This window comes from Pagrus pagrus (genome assembly GCF_965226575.1).
Source record: "Pagrus pagrus genome assembly, chromosome: 14".
Classification (NCBI taxonomy): domain Eukaryota; kingdom Metazoa; phylum Chordata; class Actinopteri; order Spariformes; family Sparidae; genus Pagrus; species Pagrus pagrus.
Window position 1 is genome coordinate 17553741 of NC_140198.1, and position 19209 is coordinate 17572949.

Sequence of the window (19209 nt, forward strand, 5' to 3'; positions counted from 1 at the left end):
TGTCTACATGAAATAATACATTGAAATAAATACAACTATTTTTCATCTCATAAAGAGCAGCAGGCTGGATCAGCAGACATATGTCCTCCATCCCTAATTTGAATATATAACTAAGAAGAATGCTTTCATTACTTATACATAATAATCAGTTGGCTTCAGAAATAATTAAATAAGGTGAATATGACACAATCACTATGATATTGAAGCTGAATCCTCTTAGAGGGATATCAGATTACTACTGTGGTTCTTTACCAGCTGTCCTGTCATGGACACACATCTGTTTCTCTGTGTGAGTCGCGTACGACACCTGGCGGACAACAACAGCACAACTGGGATCCTTCAGTTTAAAGGTCCTATAAGAAGTAAGAAAAGTTGATTTTGTGGCACCTTCAACAGCTACAACAGCTACATGTAGCTTGCAGTACAGGCCCACCTGAAGCAGCATTAATAATCTGTTTACAACCTCTTCAGACTGTTTCTTGCACTGCTGTAACATGTGACTTTCCCCTGTGGGGATCAATTATGTATTATCATCTAATACATCTGTAATAGTAATCAATAATGTAATAGGCATAATGATGATGAATGATATTACTTTTACATAGGCTACATTACATTACATTTTTGTTGATGATACTTTTCCTTAAAAAGGTACATTTACACTGTGGTATTAACACTTTTACTTCAGTAAAGGATCTGATTAATACTTCATCTACCAGTACATTAACTCAAGAACTGTACTCGAGTACAATTCTGAAGTATTTCCATTTTCTGCTACTTTATGCTTCTATTTCACTACGTGTTTGGGTGCAAATATTGTATCTTTTAATCTACAACATTTATTTAATTGCTTTAAAAAATGAAATAAAAGAATCGGAAAAATCTAAATAGGCTTGTTGGGTCTGATAATTGATCAGGATGATAATCGGTCGACCCATAGTATACAGTTTAAATTATACATAGCTATAATTTACATTTACTTGCTACTTTTGATACTTAAGTACATTTAATATCAGACTTTTACTCATTCCTATGTGTGACTTTAACTTTTATCAGAATAGGCCAACATTGTAACACAATATCTTTAATTTCACTCAAGTAACTTCTGACTTTTGATGGCTATCTTTTTACATCCCTGGAGTAGGAGGAAAGTTTTCAGGCAGACCCTTTGAAAGAGATGTAGCTTAAAGAATAAAGGCTGCCTCTCTGCGATGTGTAGGGAAGTTCAACCAGCACATGAAAACTGGGGACATCTTTATCAGTGTAGTACAACATGTTGTGTATTAAAAGGAGCAGATGATCCAGGGTGTGGCGCCCTCTGCTCCTCAGATGAGCTCACTCTCCTCCACCTCGCCGCTAATAATACATCCATGCTCGCCGCCTGCTTTGTTTCCCTCTCAGCCCGTTGCCTGGAACGCAGCAGTGGTTGCTAGGCTAAGGACCCCGCCTTACGTGTTGCCCACAGAAAAGCCAGTTTTAACTTTCATAATACATGTACACAAAACATGTAAGGAAATAATTAAAATAACAGCTGGTTGTTAAAAACGCCATTAAAATGCCACGTACATGAATTCTGGGTAAGTGCGTGTGACGAGTCAAACTTACCTTGTGACTTTTGTGAAACGGCAGTTAGTTAGACTTGCTCTCTGGCGTTTATCATATCTGCTGTCACCATGTCCCAAAAGTAGTGGGACACAGCAGTACCGCGAACTTAACCAATATTAGCATCTTTACGAGGCTTCTAGTCATAACTTTCGGCTGGTAAGATTAACCGTATTGACTCCAAGTGAACACGTTTGTGTAATTGAACGCAGGGAATGACAGTGTGTGTTTACAAGTCGAACAGAGAAGTTACCCTCTGTCAGGTGTAAGTGAACGTTAGCCTCCTCCTGCTGTTCGCCGTCGACATGAACTCGTATCACGTTTTGGAGCTGGTGGGAGAGGGCTCGTTCGGCCGAGTTTACAAGGGAAGGAAAAGACATACTGGCCAAGTAAGTAACCAGCTAGTGTTGGTATAATGTGGTTTGTTCAGCTTGTTTCACCGTCTCGCCCATCTGTGTCTTCAGGTGGTGGCTCTGAAGTTCATGCCTAAAGTGGGTCGTTCTGAGAAGGAGCTGCGAAGCCTCAAGAGGGAGATTGAGATCATGAGAGGTCTGCAACATCCAAATATTGTCCAACTCTATGACAGCTTTGAGACCGAAACTGAGGTATGTTACCAGGAGTCACAGAAAGCATCTAAAACTAGTTCACAAAAAGTTTACATCACTTACCAAACTAATTCTGTTAACATCTGGATTTATAATAATGTTTGTAACAGGTTGCGGTTGTAACTGAGTATGCAGAGGGTCAGTTGTTCCAGATTCTTGAGGATGATGGGAACTTACCAGAGAGCCAGGTATGTTATCAACAGTCAGTTGGAATGTAACTAAGTACTTTTACTCAAGCATTGAACTTAAGTACAATTTTGAGGTACTGGTACTTTACTTGAGTATATTAATTGTCCGCTACTTTATACTTCCACTACATTTTGGAGGCAATGTTGTACTTTTACTCTTCCACATGTATTTGATAACTTTAGTTACTAGTTACTTTGCAGATTTTACAATGCATCAGAGCTGACTGATAATCGGTTGACCCATAGTACAGAGTTGTATAAAGTACCCTAAAGTCATACTTGAGCAAAAGTAAAGATATCGTATTAAGATATTACTTTGGTAAAAGGGAAAGTCACTCATACAACAAGTAGTACTTGAGAAAATGCCTTAAAGTATCTGATATTAAATGTACTTAAGTATCAAAAGTACAAGTAAAAGTAGTAGTTTTGATACTTAAGTACATTTAACATAAGATACTTTAAGACTTTTACTCAAGTACTATTCATATAAGTGACTTTCACTTTAACCAAAGTAATATTTTCACACAATATCTTTAGTTTTACTCAAGTATGACTTTTGGGTACTTGAAACAACACTGTTTACAATGCCAGACATTAAGACTTATGGATTCACATTATCACCATTTCTTCTTCCTGTCCTCCAAGGTCCGTGAGATTGCCTGCCAGCTGGTCTCAGCTCTCTTTTATTTGCACTCTCATCGTATTCTCCATCGTGACATGAAGCCACAAAATATACTGCTGGGGAAGAGTGGAGTGGTGAAACTGTGTGACTTTGGGTAAGTAGATGCTGATCATTTTAAAGAAAAAGCTAGCTCTATCAATAATTTCCACTAATAAAAACTCTACTCTATGTGATGCAATTGCACTGCAGGTTTGCGCGGGCCATGAGTGTCTCCACCTTGGTGCTGACTTCTATCAAGGGAACGCCACTGTACATGTCTCCTGAGCTGGTGGAGGAGAAGCCATACGACCACACTGCTGATCTCTGGTCTCTGGGCTGCATCCTTTATGAGCTCCACACGGGGGCGCCTCCGTTCTACACTAACTCCATCTTCCACCTGGTGCAGCTTATAGTGAGAGACCCCGTCAAATGGCCAGACACTATGAGCGACGCCTGCACGGTACAGTACAGCTACAGTCTAGTCGGGCTGTCATGTTTGGGTCAAAGTGAACCTCTTCAACAGAATGCTGACATTTACATCCTTTGATCTTAAAACAGTCATCATGTGTAACCGTCCACTACAGAGCATAAACGGCACCTGAGGGGATTTTTTATTATTGATTATTCTGCCAATTTTCTCTAGTCTATAAAATGGGAAAAATGCTTAGCACAATTTTGAGGAGCCTCAAGTTAAGTCTTCAGATTGCTTCTTTTGTCCAACCAACAGTCGAAAACCCAAAGACTCTTCATCTACTGTCATAAATAACAAAGAAAAGCAGTAAATCCTCAAATGTAAGAAGCTGAAAACAGCAAATGTTTGACATTTTTGCTCAAAAAACTGACTGAAATGATAAATTGATTATCAAAATAGTTGGCAAAAATATTCTTTCAATCAACTAATCGATTCTACGTTTTATTGAAGCAGCTGTGGACATGAGGCATTATGTGTTTTGATGTATGTCAAACAGAAAATATTGCTATAAACACAGTGCTTATCTGATAATTCCCTTACAGAGTTTCCTTAAAGGTTTGTTGACCAAAGACCCTCAGAAGCGGCTGTCATGGCCGGACCTCCTGCACCATCCCTTTGTTGCTGATGGTGTTCTAGGTGAAACTCTTAATCATAATGGAAAATGTCCAAATATGCATGTCGATTGTCTGTTTTTTTTAAATGATTCTGATTTTAACTGTTTTTTTGTGTTGACACAGTGCTCTCCGACACAGGTGTTTTCAGCCCTCTGACAGTCCCACCCAGCCCAGACATGCTGGCGCTGAAACTTCAGCAAGTGGCGGCAAAGACGGTGCCGACGTCTGGAGAGAGCAGATTACTGCGTAAGGCCAGGGAACAGAAGGACAGCAGAGGGAAACCAGTAGGCAGTGACGGCGTGAAAGTGAGCCAAAAATTGATTTCTCATTCTTAAATTCTCGTGTAAATTCACAGAGGAGTGTTAAGCTGTTCTGTGCACATTTACAGAAAAAGGATGGAGTGGGAAATGAAAAGGCTCCGATGGCAGCGGCTTCCCAGAGAGCCAAGCCCGCCTCCAGTGATGTGTCGGTTACCTCAGGTCCGTCGGTCGTGACAGCTGCCAATCAAAGCCTCAATCCAAAGAAGCCAGCCCACATGAGACCAAAACACAGGTGTTTATGGAAGTTCAGAAAGGAACAAGCAATACACTGCTCAAACAGACTGATGTGTGTGGTCACGGTTATCTGTATGTCCTCTGCAGGGGTCAGATCAGCAGGGACTATGAACAGGAGTTCCCCTCTGTAGAGGTTGGACCACGACTAGTGCGGGGATACAGTGAGGACAGACAGACCACACTGCACAGGCAGGTCAGTGTCGACTACTTTTCTAGTAATAAAGACATTTTCCACTTAAAGGCTGTTCACATTTGGTATTTACATCTGTCCTGAGTCATCCAATCACAATTTGATAGCTTTAAGCCTGTCAGTTCACACCTGGCATTAAATGCATCTCGAGTGACCTCTTGTGATCAGATCTCAGTTTCCCGCTCTATATGCAAAGATACCCCTACATCACTGGAACAAACAGAGACAATGTTTTTTATATGAAGAAATAAATATAATTCACGTATAATGTTTGCTGAATTAACAAGAAGGCCCAAATAGTTGCTAATGTGTGGTAGGAAGCATTTCAAAAAGCTTATAATGTTTCTCCTTACAGAACAAGTCTTGAAATTGAGTGTTTTTTTAAGGGAGTCTGGGGACTTTCTCCCTGGACGACAAACAAGTAGCCTTTATTAGTTGCTATATAATGTCTCTGTAAAATTGACACCTTCACTGTTGAAAAATGTTGTCTTTTTTTATAAACTTAGTGTAAATGACGAAATCAGTTGCAACAGTTTGTGCAAACAGCTGTCGGGAGGTAAGATGTACTTTAGACATGAAAACAGACAGGCTTGTTCAGTGATGATGCGACACACTGGCCCTTTTTACAAGGAAAGAAACAACTTTATGTAATGCATCGAGTGCCAAATTTACAAAAAGGCCTGAATGATACAGAATTTGAAGTAGCTATTTTACCAAGTTTCATTTTTTGCTCTCTTAAAATCACACGATCTGTAAGGGTGTCTGGGGACATTGTGGTTACAAGTTCATGGTTAGTAGACACAGACTCAAAAATGGGACGTCTACTAACATTGGCAGGTTAGAGAGCCCAAACATGTAACTTGTTGATGTGTCCTGACAATAAAGAAACCGGTTGCCTTCTTAAAGGTAAATGTTTCCGACAGTATGGATAATTTCTTGTTCTTTCAGGATGATGACAGTGAGGACTACTGGGAGAAACTGTCACAGGAATCAGATCTAAACCACAGTACCATCATACCTCAACTAAAATCCAAGATCCTGGCATTTAAAGCTCAGGTAATTAGGTTCCATTTTCAACTTAGAATTTATTGATCCTACCTCGTAAGTTTTTTGCATTTAGTTTTTAATTTGTTTGGTCAGCTGACGGGTGGCGTGATTCAAGAAGCGTGGCAGATTCACCAACCGCTGAAGGTCCTACGCAACCTGATTCTGACCTCTGACCCTGAGAAGTCGTACCACATCGGCCGGGAGCTTGGACTGCCCCATGTCCTCTTTGAGCTCGTCCATGAAACTGTCGAAAACTTAAATTTCATGAAGGTTAGTGCTCGGGAATTGAATCCTATTAAAGATTGCATTATTCCTGCAGCTGACTTTTTTGTACTTCTGCTCAGCAACCAAGGAGTGTGCAGACACTTGGAGAAATTATTGTGGTGCTGACAATCTACTGGGAGAAGCACTGTGACTGGGCGGAAGAAGAAGAAGAGCAAAGGTTTGATTGTGCCTTTTCTTCACTGAAGCTGATTTTGATGGTTTGTTGAACAGTTGCAGCTCATCATCTGTTCTCTCACTGTAGACTGGAAGAGTTCAGCAAGCCCTTCATCGCAATTCTCCATCAACCTAACCTCATCGCTTTGGCTGTAAGTGCTCACTTAAGTTAGTTTATATATACAGTTTTACAGTTAGCCTGCCAGTTATGTGACGCAGTTGATTTTGTGATTTCTTTTTTAGCCCCTGGCTGCCTCTGTTTTGTCTCTCTTCACACAACACAATGTCGATGTCGAGGTTGATATGAGTACTCTCACCTCCTTGTTGAAAAACCTGCTTTTGGACACACATGAGGTACTGAATCTGTGTTTTGTATATTTGGCGATAATTTGACTGTGTTTGATACAAGTTAAAAGTTATTCACCTTTGTCGTCTCTGCCTCATCAGCCCCAGTTTTCCCTTCCTTCTGGCTGGGGACTCTGTGATGGTGTCCTTTCTTTACTCCTACACACACTCTCTGAGGTCAGACTAAAATGTGATAAGAAATACGTTTGACTCGGTGGACACCAGAGATTAAATTGCAATGTTTTACATGTTTTTTCTTTTTTTCTTTTAATAGCATGAAAATGGCTCTGGATCATCACATTTAGATTCAGATTTGTTTCTGGATCTTTGGAAAAGAATTGGTGTTTCACTGACAAAGACAACACCAGACACAGTCTTCTGTTCAGCAAATGGTAAATGTGCATATCCTGTGATGCCCTTTATATTTAAAACACTCTTTTACAAGTTTTTTAACCTTACTCCCTCATTTTCTTTTCACATCAGGGCTGTATTCTCTTCTCTCTGTCGCTCTGATTTTCTTCACCAAGGATCCGTACTCGTGCATTCCTCTGTTTTCTAACCACGAATCAAAAAGTGTGTACACTCTCGGCCACCTGCTGGGCACCGAAAGGTTGGTGTTTCCTCATTAACTCACTGTTTAATTTCAGAGCGACGCTGCTTCTACGCCTGGAGCTAACAACAACATCTTTTATACCCTACAGTCTCCGCTTGTTTGCTGCGGGCGGTCCTGAGAGACTCGAGGTGGATGTGAGTCATGACAGCGTGTCCGTGTTGAGCTGCCACTTGTTGTGCTTTCCGTTCGCCCTGGACGTGCCGTCGCACACCATGTCAACGATCATCCAGCTGTATGACAGTTGTGGCATCGTTACAAGCCTGCTGCAGGTTAGGGCCTTACCGTGCTCCGATTAAGACCTCACTGACAAACACAAGTCTCTGATGCAACACAGGATAACTCTTGCGATCGGCTCTCATCAGGCACACACAACTGTACATCTTAATGTCTCTCGTGAGAGCATTGTGTTGTTTGTTGTCAGCTGTTTGATCTGTGACAAGTTGTCTGGATGATTTTGATTTTTTTGACAGGTAATCCAAACTTTTCCTCCTCCTCTGCTGGAGCTGCCTCTCTCCCTGCTGAGCCGTTTGCTCCTGTGTGACCCCGGGCGCTCCATTTCCTGCCTGAGAGCAGCTGCTTGTGGTTTTTTCGCGCCACCCAGGAACGAGCAACAGACTCCGCTCGCCAGAACTGCCAGCTCTTTGCTCTCTGAGCTGCTGCAGCTGGATGTGCTGTGGGATTCGGCTGTCGAGCTCCTGAATCTATTGTCCCACGAAGCCCGTTGTTCCCCTCGGCAATCCCGCCTTCACCTTCACCTGGATGCGTCAGTGCTGCGCCAGGCGCTGGCTCACTCTCATGACCAGATCAGGGCTGCTACATGTAGACTTTTAGGACATTTAGATCCATTCAGGCCTCCTACACTGCAACCTGACACTTTCAAAAGCATGATAAACTGTCTTCACGACTCCTGCGTGCCTGTCCGGCGGATGTCTTGCAGGGCAGTCGGTAACTGGTTGGGATATATTGCAGCAGGGGCAGGGTTTAAAATGTGTAGGTCCAATGGAAAGGGCAGTGACACCACAGGGTGGGGCAAAGGAAAAGAAAATAAACACAAGTGTTCATACAGCGAGGCTGCAGGAGATTTTGCTACTATGAGAGAACAGGGAGTGGACAATGAGGAGGGACGCAGGTGGATCGAGGAAGCCAGGCGAACGGCGGCCGCGCTGGCGTCTCTGACCACTGACCCCGACGCCCTCACACGTCGCCACTGTTGCGCAGCCCTGGGAAACCTGGTAAATGTCGACGGCGCTGTGTCCCTGTTGCTGGAAGAAGACGTGTCCAGCTTGCTTCTGAGAGCTGCGTGCACAGATTCCCATAATGCAGTGAGACAAGCTGCCATAGCAACCCTGCGCCTGTACAGCGGGCAGGACGCAATACGTCAGGTAATGAAATGAACAGGTGACAGGAGGGCAGATGTCGACTTCACATTGAGTCTGCTTGTGTTTTCAGAAAATGGTTAGAAAGACCTTTTGTAATTGTTACATGTTTTCATACAACATATATGACACAAGAGTATATTAAGTTGTATAACACTTTTTCCTTCTAATGCCTTTAAAACTTACCTCTTAATCAGTAGTGTTGCCTTAAGCTGTGTCATTCCTTTATATGAATTTATTTACTGGTCATATTTCATTACATATTCCGTCGTGATTAGTCTAATATTTATACCTCTGTACAGGTGTTGGCACAATTATAATCTTGTTTTTTCATCTCTCTTGTAATTTATCTGAAGGTCCTGATATCCCTCAACGCCAGTGAGAAACTTCTTCAGGCTTCTCAGCACGCACCTCCACAGTGTGACTATGATCAGCTCATAGGACAGCTGTGAGTGGGTCCAGTTCACCAGGACTGAAGCAGATTAAATGTCTTGTGTAAATCATTTTTTGCCTTTTTACTTTAAAGTTCTTCTTCACCCTGTCTTAAGCGGTGTGGTAAGAGGACTGCAGACATTTTTATTTTCTGTCTAAAGTTTGTCTGAAACAAAATGAAACTGTTCAAATAAAAAGAAAATCACTTTTCTTAATGAAGATGTGTGTTGGCATCATTAATTTTGTGGTTGTGTGTGTTGAAATAAAACATTTTGTCTGATATGTGATGATTCATTTCATGACACCAGCTGTTAAAAACATGTAATCGACATTTTTCTTCGTTTTATTTAGTAAAAACTCCACAATAATAATCAGGAGAGCAACGAAAAGGTAAAGGAATTATCAGGTTGTTTTTGTACATTTTGTCTTCAGGTGTAGCTCATGTCATTGATATTAGCTTTTGAGTTTCCTGATCCGAATCGACCGTGTAACAGTAATAATCGATGTCTTTATATTGTGCGGATTTACAGCTTTTAGAGGCAAGTTTGAGTTTTTGAACCACATAAATTAAATTGACGTGATTAATTAAACTGTCGGGCCACTGCAAACATCTGTTTCAAATGGTTGGATGTTGAATTAATCCAATAATTTTCAAGTAGTTCACTTCGCAGCGTTGCATCGACGGAACAAGGAGGCTCAACAGAAAGAAGAGATTAATGAAAGTCGGTCCTGCCAGTGTCCGGGCCGCCGCGTCGGATCAGGAGGGAGCGCTTGTCGGCTTCCGTCAGGCCCTGAAGGTTTGGACTTTGCGTTGTCAAAAAACTGAATTTATTACATTAAAACAGGCAGGATTTGTTTTCAGACAACACATGGTAATTTATGGTTATTATCATAACAGTCGGTGCAGGAAAAAAAAAAAGTCAACTCCGCAACACGGAGGGAAAAAGTTTAAAGAAAAGAAAGCACACCGGAGTTGTTCTGAGTTGATGACACACTTTATTTAAAGGAAAAAGTAAGTTGATTTCACACAGAAGAAATACGCGTTTATGATCAAATTAACTTGAAATTACAAAGCGTTTAATGTTCTGTCATAGCACACATTTTTGGTTTTAACAATCGCAGTTGATAGTACACCGCAGGGGCTCAAACATGTCACATGGATTTTTTTTTCCAAAAACTGAACAAACATCATAAATAAATGTCTATAAGTCGGCGCTCACATCCGAGATTGTCTTCAAATAAATATGCATAGAAAAAAAATCTATCATCGGTATTTTTTTAAAAGTAACAGTAGTGGTTATCTGCTCAGCGACAAGTGACGTGAAAAATAATTTAGAGCCTATCTCCTTCCACCAAAGCCAACACTGCAAAAGCCTCAACAAATAATCTAATGAGATTTTTTTTTTCAGTTGATTTTCTACAAAGAAAAGGCGAACACACTCCACCTCCCTGAACATACAAAAGTTGTTACAAATTAGTGCAGATCAGCCAGAGGCCTAGAAAACTTATTGCCTTTATAAGCAGTTTAGAGAAAGAATACCCGACTCGTTTCTGAAATCCTACATTTTCTATTCCAAGAGAGAGAAGAGAGATGGGAAAACATGCAGATGGAGGCTGCTAAAACTCCACTACTTACAGTCTTTGTACAATAGCCTCAGGAAAACTTTTTTTCATTTTTTAAAGAGCAGTAAAATCTTTACCATGTTAAAGGAAAGAGAAGTCTGTAGTCTCCTGCCATTAATCATCCATTATTATTTGTAGGACTGGGGGACAAGTTGCATATCCTGAGCTGCAAAATAGATTGTATTATTTGCAATATATATGCAAAAGAAGACTTTAAAAAAAAAAATTTACAAATTGCCAAAAACAGTGCAAATGATAAATCAATTCTCTTTTGGTCACAGGATGTATAATTTGGACATTGGACATGAAAAACAAGTGATTTGTTACATAAAAAGCAATGCAAATAACAGGAATAAAGCAAATGTAAATACAGCAGATAAAGTGATGTTTTAACAAAGCAGAGTAAAATGTAGATGTGAACAAGGATAAAAAAAAGGAAACCAATGCTCTAAACATACAGCTTAACTGATGAATATGTAGTGCTGTATTAAACCTGAAGTCAATCAAACGCTTTGTCAAAAAAAAGTCACAATATTAAAATTATAAAATTGGTGTTAAAAAAAGCTTTTTGCTCTTGTTTACATCGGCGGCTCTATCCGCAGTTGTAAAAGTCAACTTCAACCGCAGTTCTAATGATGTAAAATATTCATAGCGTTTGAAATATAATTCGCTGATCAAGGGCGCTGTAAATTATTCTAGAAAAGTATTTGGTTTGAAAGATGTGTTGTAAAACGTAATGACGCTGTTTCACGTGTTGACAACATATTTGACTACTGAGACAGGGATGTAAAACAAAAATAAAAAATAGAAAAAAAACATAAAACATTTAATTCTATTGCTGACATCAATTCCAATGTAAGGCTATTTAAAATATTAAACCTGCATAATGAATATAACATCACTTCTTCGGAAATCACCCCAGATCAATTAGTAGATTCACGCAGTGCGAGATCTATCAAAAATGATTGTCATTTAAAGCATTGCAATGCCACAGTGCAGGCTCAAGAGATCAGAGTGCGGAAGCAATGGAAGCATTTGATAGTGTTGATTTAAAATGTAAAAAATAATTCACATTAGCAAAGCATGCATGTATATCCTGCCCGCCATGAAAAAAAAAAAAATCTTAAAGACACAAACATTTTCCCTGTTACACCCTCTTTAATTGTACTTGCAGGAGCTCGGTGTTACGCTGTCGTGTCCTGCTTGTGCCTTTGGCTGCGGGCCTTGTAAACTTCGATCAGCAGGTCTTTGACGTACTGGATTTCACGTTCTACCGACTCTGCCTTGTCCCGGAGCTCCCGGTTCCTCCCTTCAAGGCAGTGCAACTGTTCCTCCAAAGAATCTAGCTCCGCCCTTTTTCGCTGGCGATACCTGCGTCAAGCAAACAAACATTAAACAAATGAAGATCTTTATCTGTCACACCAAATCAGACGTTACTTATCATCAAGTTGAAACTCAAACATACCTGTGAGCGGCAGTTTTGTTCTGATCTCTCTTCTTCTGTTTGCGCTCGCCACCTACAGCTGGAATGTCGTCCACTTCGTATTTCAAAGCACAGTGATCATCCTTCAGCCTGCATGCTTGTCTGCGCCCTGAAGACTCCAAGGTCAGACTCTCCCTCGACATTAAAAGACACTCTGGGCCCTGATCCTCCAGGAAATTGCAGTGTAAATCATGTTGCGCTATCTGCAAACTCTCTGATTTCACCTGCTCGTTGATGTTGCCTAAGAAGCTATGATAGGCCTCAGACTGCGGTGTTGCTGGAAGATAACAACCTTCGCTGATCTCTGATTTCCAAGAAACGCTGGCTTTTGTCACCTCCACACTAGTTTTGATACTATTCAGCACCTCATTGTTACTAGTGCCTCCACTGACCTCTCTCATGCTATACATCAGCAGATCCTCTTTCTTATGTGAGGCATCAAGTGATCCACCAAAGCCAAATCCACCACCAACAACCTTCGCACCACCTATGACATCTTGACTGAAACAGCAATTCTTCTCGTCTTTTGGTAGAACGGCACATCTTCTGACCTCGACTGCACTACCCAGACAGTAGCTCTTCCCTACCAGCTGATCGTCCTCTACGCAGCCATAGTTACCGGTGAGGGTCACCGCTGAGTTACCTGAGTTACATCCTTTGGAACTCAACAAACTGTTATCATAGCCTTCACTGAACCTCACGCCATCAGCAACTCTTTTCCTAACACACCCACTGGGGCGACTGCAGCTGTACGGGGCGTGTCTTGGAATTTTGGATCGCCCAATGGGCCCACCACAGATACTCAGCAGGTCCAGTTCTCCCGTTGCCAGGGTAACAAGAAGTGGGCTGGATTCCGATTGGTTAGATGTAGAGTATGATGCGTATGGCAGCTGAGTGAACGGCTGAGGACCCGCCGGCAGTGGACCCCTGTCGCATTTTCCCAGCCTCGGCCCTTTCTCTGGCAGTGGTTCAGACAGGAAGTAGTCCTCCAGTTGGGCGAGTTCCTCTTGCAGCAGAGAGGTCATGACCTCCAAGTCAGAGGGCACCTGGATATCATTCTGAAGGGGTGAAGGGGGAAGGGAGGCATTGGTGGAGGAGGGAGGGGAAGGAGGGTTTGGGAGGTACGAGGAGAAATCCACTTCTTCCGTCATCCAGTCAGTGAGACCATCACCTATTGAGGAGAGAAAATAAATGCAGTCGTTACATGCTGTTCGGTAGACGAAAACATTACAGCTGAATAACATTCATGCAAAAAAATATATCAGTCATTCAACATCAGACGTTTTCTAACGGCATAATCTGATCGACGATAGCAAATGCAACGCAAGATTTGTTAAAAAAAAGTTGCAGCATATCAGTCGTAGCTAGTTTATTACTTACTGTTCAAGAAGGACGAATGTGCTGCAGTGCCGAGCCCACCTGAAATGGGGAAAAATATAAAAAAGCGTACTCGCTGCAACTCACCAATTAAGTGCTGACTCTCCTCTGACACCTCCCCCCTGCACCCCTGTGATTGGCTGTGGTTAGCCTGTGGGTGAGAGAGAGCGAGGGGGTCTGCCGGGCAGACACGAAGAGTCTTCCAAACAGGAGCTGATGTTGCCATCATTTTGTCTGTTGGTGCTTTGATTCAGTCCAAGTCCAAACATATGCTGGGAGCAAGCGGGGTCTGACAGATGGGCCACAGAGAGCAGGGCTGGGTGAGCATAATGAAACCTAGAGGGTGAACAACAGAAACAGGGATCAGAAAATGTGCAACTTGGGATCAGGAATATTGCCCATGCTGCCCTCAGCAAGTTTCTCAACGTGAGTCAGAAATCACCTGCAAGTCATCATAAAAGATCATTTCGAGCAATTAACTCCTGAACATGCACCTTTTACAATCTATCAGCATACAACACAAATATCAGTTATTTAAAATAGCATGAAAAGTCATCTCATTCAAAACAGAACTGGCACATCAGTGATACAGGTTTGAGAGCTGTGTCCTTTGAGCTTTGACCAGCCTCAAAGCAAAATGCACTTGACATCCTCAACACACGTGGGACCCAGTGATGCTGTCAGCGGCCCAACTGTTGTCAAGAAGCAACACAGAGCAACTCTCCTGACACCCTGATCATTAAATCGGATTAGTACAGATCAACTGCTTCCAATCGCATGTTCCTTATAAAGTAATCACCTCTGTTAGATCACTTAAGCAGTTTAGGTGACAGTAATGAGGTGTCTGAATGAAAGCCTGGCAGCTGAAAGTGACAGAAATGTGATACTGTAATCTCCAGTTTACAGTACATGGGCTGAAAGCTATACATTTACATACACCATCATACTATCACACAGCTCTGATGTTAACCCAGCCACGCACTCATCATCACAACAAACAAAAACAACCTAAACCCAAGGAACCTATGAATAACTTTATAGGTTCCTTTACCAAACCTCAGAGGGAAAATATGATATTTAGGCAAATAGTCTACATAGAGATATTTAAATAGAAGAAACTTTATAAAGCAGCGAAAACAGCCACATAGCAAACAACTCCGCACTTGTAACACACGAGCAGCAACAACACACTGCCAACAACAACAACAACAACAAACAAACTTGACGCAGCTGTATGGACAGAGAGAGTTTCACTTACTCCATTATTGCAGAGAAATATGTAGAGCACTTGGGGGTGCGTTGCTAAAGCAAAGCACGACTTCTTCTCGGGTCCAACAACTTCACGAGTTTAAAGAGCCATGTTTGAGCTCGGAATATCCGGGGCAGCGCAACAACAAAAAAAAGGACGAGTTGTTGCTTTGTTGTGGTCGACCTGTAAACTGAGGAGCCGCTTATTGCGAGAGAGCATCAGTTCATTCACACCTAGCAACCAACTGCGTCACCAGGAGGAACCGTGGTGCTGAGCGTAGATCCCTCCGCCCCCTCCCGCCGCGTCCCCGCAGAAGGACAGCCCACAAAGTCACTACTGCTGGGCTCCGGTAAGAAAGTAGTTACTCGCTCCTTAGTGCCCCTCTCAAAAATAGTAAAAGCAATCAATGTAGTGCGTTGTGATTAATCTAATTTGTTCTTTTACAGCCACAAAATGGTGACGCCTTTCAAATTCAAAACTACTGGGGAAAAAAAGTAAACAGAAAGGAAGCGAATGTAGATTTATTTACAAAATTAAACTGAAGTATAAATGAGTAAAAAATACTTTTAATGTATAAAAAGTAACTATCTTTTAAAAGAGGGTAAGGGGATATGATGGATTTTACGTTAGTTTATCTTAAATTTTTAACTAAATAGCCCAAACTTTACTAACAGTGGGTAAATAATTCAGTGGGGATTTCAAAGCTGAAGGGATACAACAAGTGGTTCCTGCTACATGTAGTGTTATTATCTCAGTAGTAATCTGAGAGGTAATCACAAACTGTAACGCGTTACGTGACGTCATTGTTTTTCCCATAGCCATCTGTTGCTACAGTAACGGGGCAGTGTCGCTAGTTTATAAGCTCGATGGTGAAGACTTCTCCTTCACATAACTGTCCGTAATAATAACATGGAAGCTTAATTAACGTGAACACAGCCCTCCAAAACACTCCATTACAGTTCGGAGACTGTACTTTACTATGTGGCGTGGCGGTTTTGTTTTGGACGGGGACTATTTGATTCACAACGTACTTTGTTGTTCAGTAGAGGCAGTCTGTTGCATCGCCGTTGCATCAGTGGTCCGCGCTCACTGCGATTGGCTGTGCGTGCTCTGACTGCCCTTCCGTCATTGGTTGGAATCCGCTACAGGTGAAATTTGATTGGTGGATGGTAGGCAAGGCAAAGCATCACTGTGTTGTTATCTTTTTTTTTTTTTTTCTCCTGCAGTGCAGACTGTGCACATGTTTCAGGTAAACAAACCGGGCGTGGGTGCCAGTGCTGCAGTGTTGAGAGCAGAGAAAAGCTTAGACATGTTGTGTTTCAGCTTGTGGTTGTCTAAGTGTTTTGAGAAAAAAGTGATCAGACAGTTGAAAAAATAAATGAGGGTGTACTCCAAAAACAACTCTATAATAGAAGTCAATATTGTCATCATAGGCATACAATCTCTTTTATTATTACTGTGCAGTTATTCAATTATAATTATGTCAAATCATGATTTAATTTTCTCTTTTCTTTTTTTTTTTTTTTTAACTTTTGTAATCAATAGCTGTCAGCTCCTGTGGGAACCGACTTTACTAATATTCAATGAGACAACTCAGAGTAGGTGTATAAAGGGAGATAAATTATCCACCCTGTGACTGTTATCCTAACGTACTTTGAGAATCCTTATTTTCCAGGCTAATTCAGTCAGACACAGCTGTCGGAAGCAAATTAATTTACTCGCAAAGACTGTCAATATCAATTAAGTGAGGAATAAAAGCTTTGTTTTTATCCTTTCAGCAAATCCCGACGCTGAGTGAAAGTGCTGTTCTCCTGTTGCTATAGTAATAGCGGACACTGCCCCCTATTTTAGACTTGTTTTCTGGTTGCTGTTGCCATGGGATTTGCATCTCTCTCTCTCTCTCTCTCTCTCTCTCTCTCTCTCTCCCTCCATACCTGCTGTTATCCTACCGCCTCACCTCCGCTCCCTGGATCCTGCACCCCTCCTTGTCTTACCATTCCTCCATCTGATTTGCTGAGTTGCATCTCTGTGACAATATCATTTTGCCAAAACCAATGGGCTTATTTCCACTTCTGCTGAATTTGCATATAGACACTAGCGTCTAGCCTCTGTTAGATTCCACAGAGCAACATGTCTGTGTATTGACTGAAAGTCGGGGAAACATCCAACTTGCATTGATTGTACATAATCACTTTATCCAGGAGTTGTTTCCAGACAAAGGGAAACATGTCCTTTGAATAACGTTAATCTACACAAACTCTTTGTAGATAATATTGAATTTGAGTAAAACGTTCTGTATACTGTGACACACACAAGTCCATCTGTGTTAATCTGAGTCAGAAAGGGATAGCCCTGTCACAGAGGAGCCATTCAGCAAAATGCCCACTGAGTGGTAGCTACCATGAGTGGAGCTTTGAGAGATGTGTAGAAAGGCAACCTGATGCAATCTAGATAAATGTGGTTGTAATGGAGACCAGATTGAGATAGTAGCTGGAGAAGTTGGAGGGTCTCCCAGGAAATCGCTGACTGCTCTCTCTGTCTGTATTAATTGGTCCACTGAGGGCTTCCTGTTTGCGCATCATGAGAGAAATCCAAGGTGTTCATGACAGCACCGCTGCATTTCACCCTTGTCTCCACTATTAAGTACAATTTCCTTTGTCATTATTTGGGAAAAGATGTAAAATGTGCAAATGAAGCTTCAAAATACCTTTAATTCTCCCTCTTGCATTAGATAATCCAATGGGCTTAGTGTCTTAGAGCAAAACCCGGTTGATCTAAATTTCTCAGGTTGTTAAAACATCAGGGAGTGAAGGGAAAGCCATTAAACTTGGGATCTGACTAGATTTCAGATCTTTATTATTATTATATTATAATATAATTAAATTGTACTTTATAAATACGGTACGTAAGGCTGTCCACCAGTTGATACCCACAATCATTGTCTGGATATTGTGTACGAGCCCAGAAGTCAGAAAAGTGGATGCTGCATGCCAAGTGCACGTATGGCACGTTAGTAGGGGTTACACCATCATTTCATCATCATCTCTCTCAGAATTTATTGTCCTCAACTTTTGCCCCTCTTTGAACATGCGATGAAAACATGGAATTCAGTTACAACTTGTGAATGGGAGCCTCTCGGAGGGGATTTGCGGATTGTTTTTGTGTGTGTTCAGCCTACAAATCACTCCCATTTGTTTCCATGTTTGGCACAAAAACAGTTAATCGAGTCTCAAAAAAGGTGACGAGCATAATAAAAATTTCATTCATGCATGTTATCTAGGCTGAGTTAATTTGCATTCAGCCATGACAGATCTGAACCTGTCAGTCGCTGGGTGTTTATTCACTATTCCTCAAGGACTTTGTGGTAAATTAGAGGTGTTTGATATTAAGGACCACAGCGTCGGCTTTGTCCTCCTTTGGGATGTGACAGCTTGTATAGGACATCACTCCTAACTAGCTCTAAGTCCTAAAGGTGTCTTGAATGGAGGCCATACAAAGCTCGGCATATATAGACCTGGCATGAAAAAAACTGAACTCCCTGTTGTAAAAGTTTACTTTAGTATCAACAGGTCAGTAGATTGTAAGATATGGTTGATGGAGTTAACAAAAATATCAGCAGAATAATCAAGAGTGTAAAATACTAACTGAGGGTTGCAGATTTGTACTCAAACTTACTTCGTGCATCACTTGTCCTTTGCAAAATTGTAGCTTTTTAAGCAAACAAGTCCCAAATGGTTCCTCAGTGTCATTCGCAGCACTCAGCCCGTGTCATGCTGCCCTGCAGAGCCATGTAACCTCCAGAGACTCAGCGTCTATCACCTCTGAGCTTTACACAGCCGATAGTCTTTCAGGACATATGGTTCATGCTCATAACACAATTTATACTATTCACTCAACAGAGATTAACTTAACAGCTGCTCAACTTTATTTCATATTTAAACTTTAAATGTGGTTTATTATGGTTATTTAACAGTCTCCTCTCAAAAGTAATGCTTCTTTATGAGGGGTTCCCAACCACCGGGCCGTGAACCTGCCTTGGGTCCCAGTAGGAACTAAGGCGGCAGATGCAATTTCCATTTATGTACTGCATTGTGTTTTCAGTACAAAAGCATGATTTTTTTTATTATTCCATATCATTTTAGCCATACAGGTGAGCCTTTTATTTAGAGTGACTTAATATCAATTCAAATGCACATGTAGGTCCCACGTCACCCAACTTACAAGCAAACAAATAAACTTGACTTAGGGCAAAGATCAACACCATAGTACCCTAACAGTGTTCCTCAAAACAGCCAAGTTGAAGATGAGGTTTAGCGGCTCTGTGGAACTTCTGTGTAGTG

At 41.5% G+C, this 19209-nt stretch overlaps 2 protein-coding genes across 4 annotated transcripts; one reads left to right on the forward strand and one right to left on the reverse strand.

The window, feature by feature from the left end:
- Positions 1–1557: 1557 nt before the first annotated feature.
- stk36 (serine/threonine kinase 36 (fused homolog, Drosophila)) lies at positions 1558–9356 on the forward strand. Of its 2 annotated transcripts, XM_084373992.1 has the most exons (20): positions 1558–1991; positions 2067–2207; positions 2318–2395; positions 3041–3171; positions 3267–3516; positions 4071–4164; positions 4266–4447; positions 4531–4694; positions 4784–4889; positions 5835–5942; positions 6027–6203; positions 6278–6375; positions 6460–6523; positions 6615–6725; positions 6819–6893; positions 6991–7108; positions 7200–7326; positions 7418–7598; positions 7800–8711; positions 9062–9356. In XM_084373992.1, exons 1-20 carry the CDS (start codon positions 1908–1910, stop codon positions 9155–9157), a joined length of 3297 nt encoding a protein of 1098 aa, XP_084230118.1. In that variant the 5' UTR covers positions 1558–1907; the 3' UTR covers positions 9158–9356. The 2 variants fall into 2 exon arrangements, with proteins under 2 accessions (XP_084230118.1, XP_084230119.1); XM_084373993.1 differs by lacking the exon at positions 7800–8711.
- Positions 9357–10192: 836 nt separating this feature from the next.
- atf5a (activating transcription factor 5a) lies at positions 10193–15955 on the reverse strand. Of its 2 annotated transcripts, none has more exons than XM_084373105.1 (4): positions 15901–15955; positions 13708–13956; positions 12226–13414; positions 10193–12131 (listed from the first exon to the last, which is right to left on the reverse strand). In XM_084373105.1, the coding sequence occupies exons 2-4, from the start codon at positions 13847–13849 to the stop codon at positions 11945–11947; spliced, it is 1518 nt and encodes a 505-aa protein (XP_084229231.1). In that variant the 5' UTR covers positions 13850–13956; positions 15901–15955; the 3' UTR covers positions 10193–11944. The 2 variants fall into 2 exon arrangements, with proteins under 2 accessions (XP_084229231.1, XP_084229230.1); XM_084373104.1 differs by lacking the exon at positions 15901–15955 and adding an exon at positions 14879–15365.
- Between the last annotated feature and the right edge of the window lie 3254 nt (positions 15956–19209).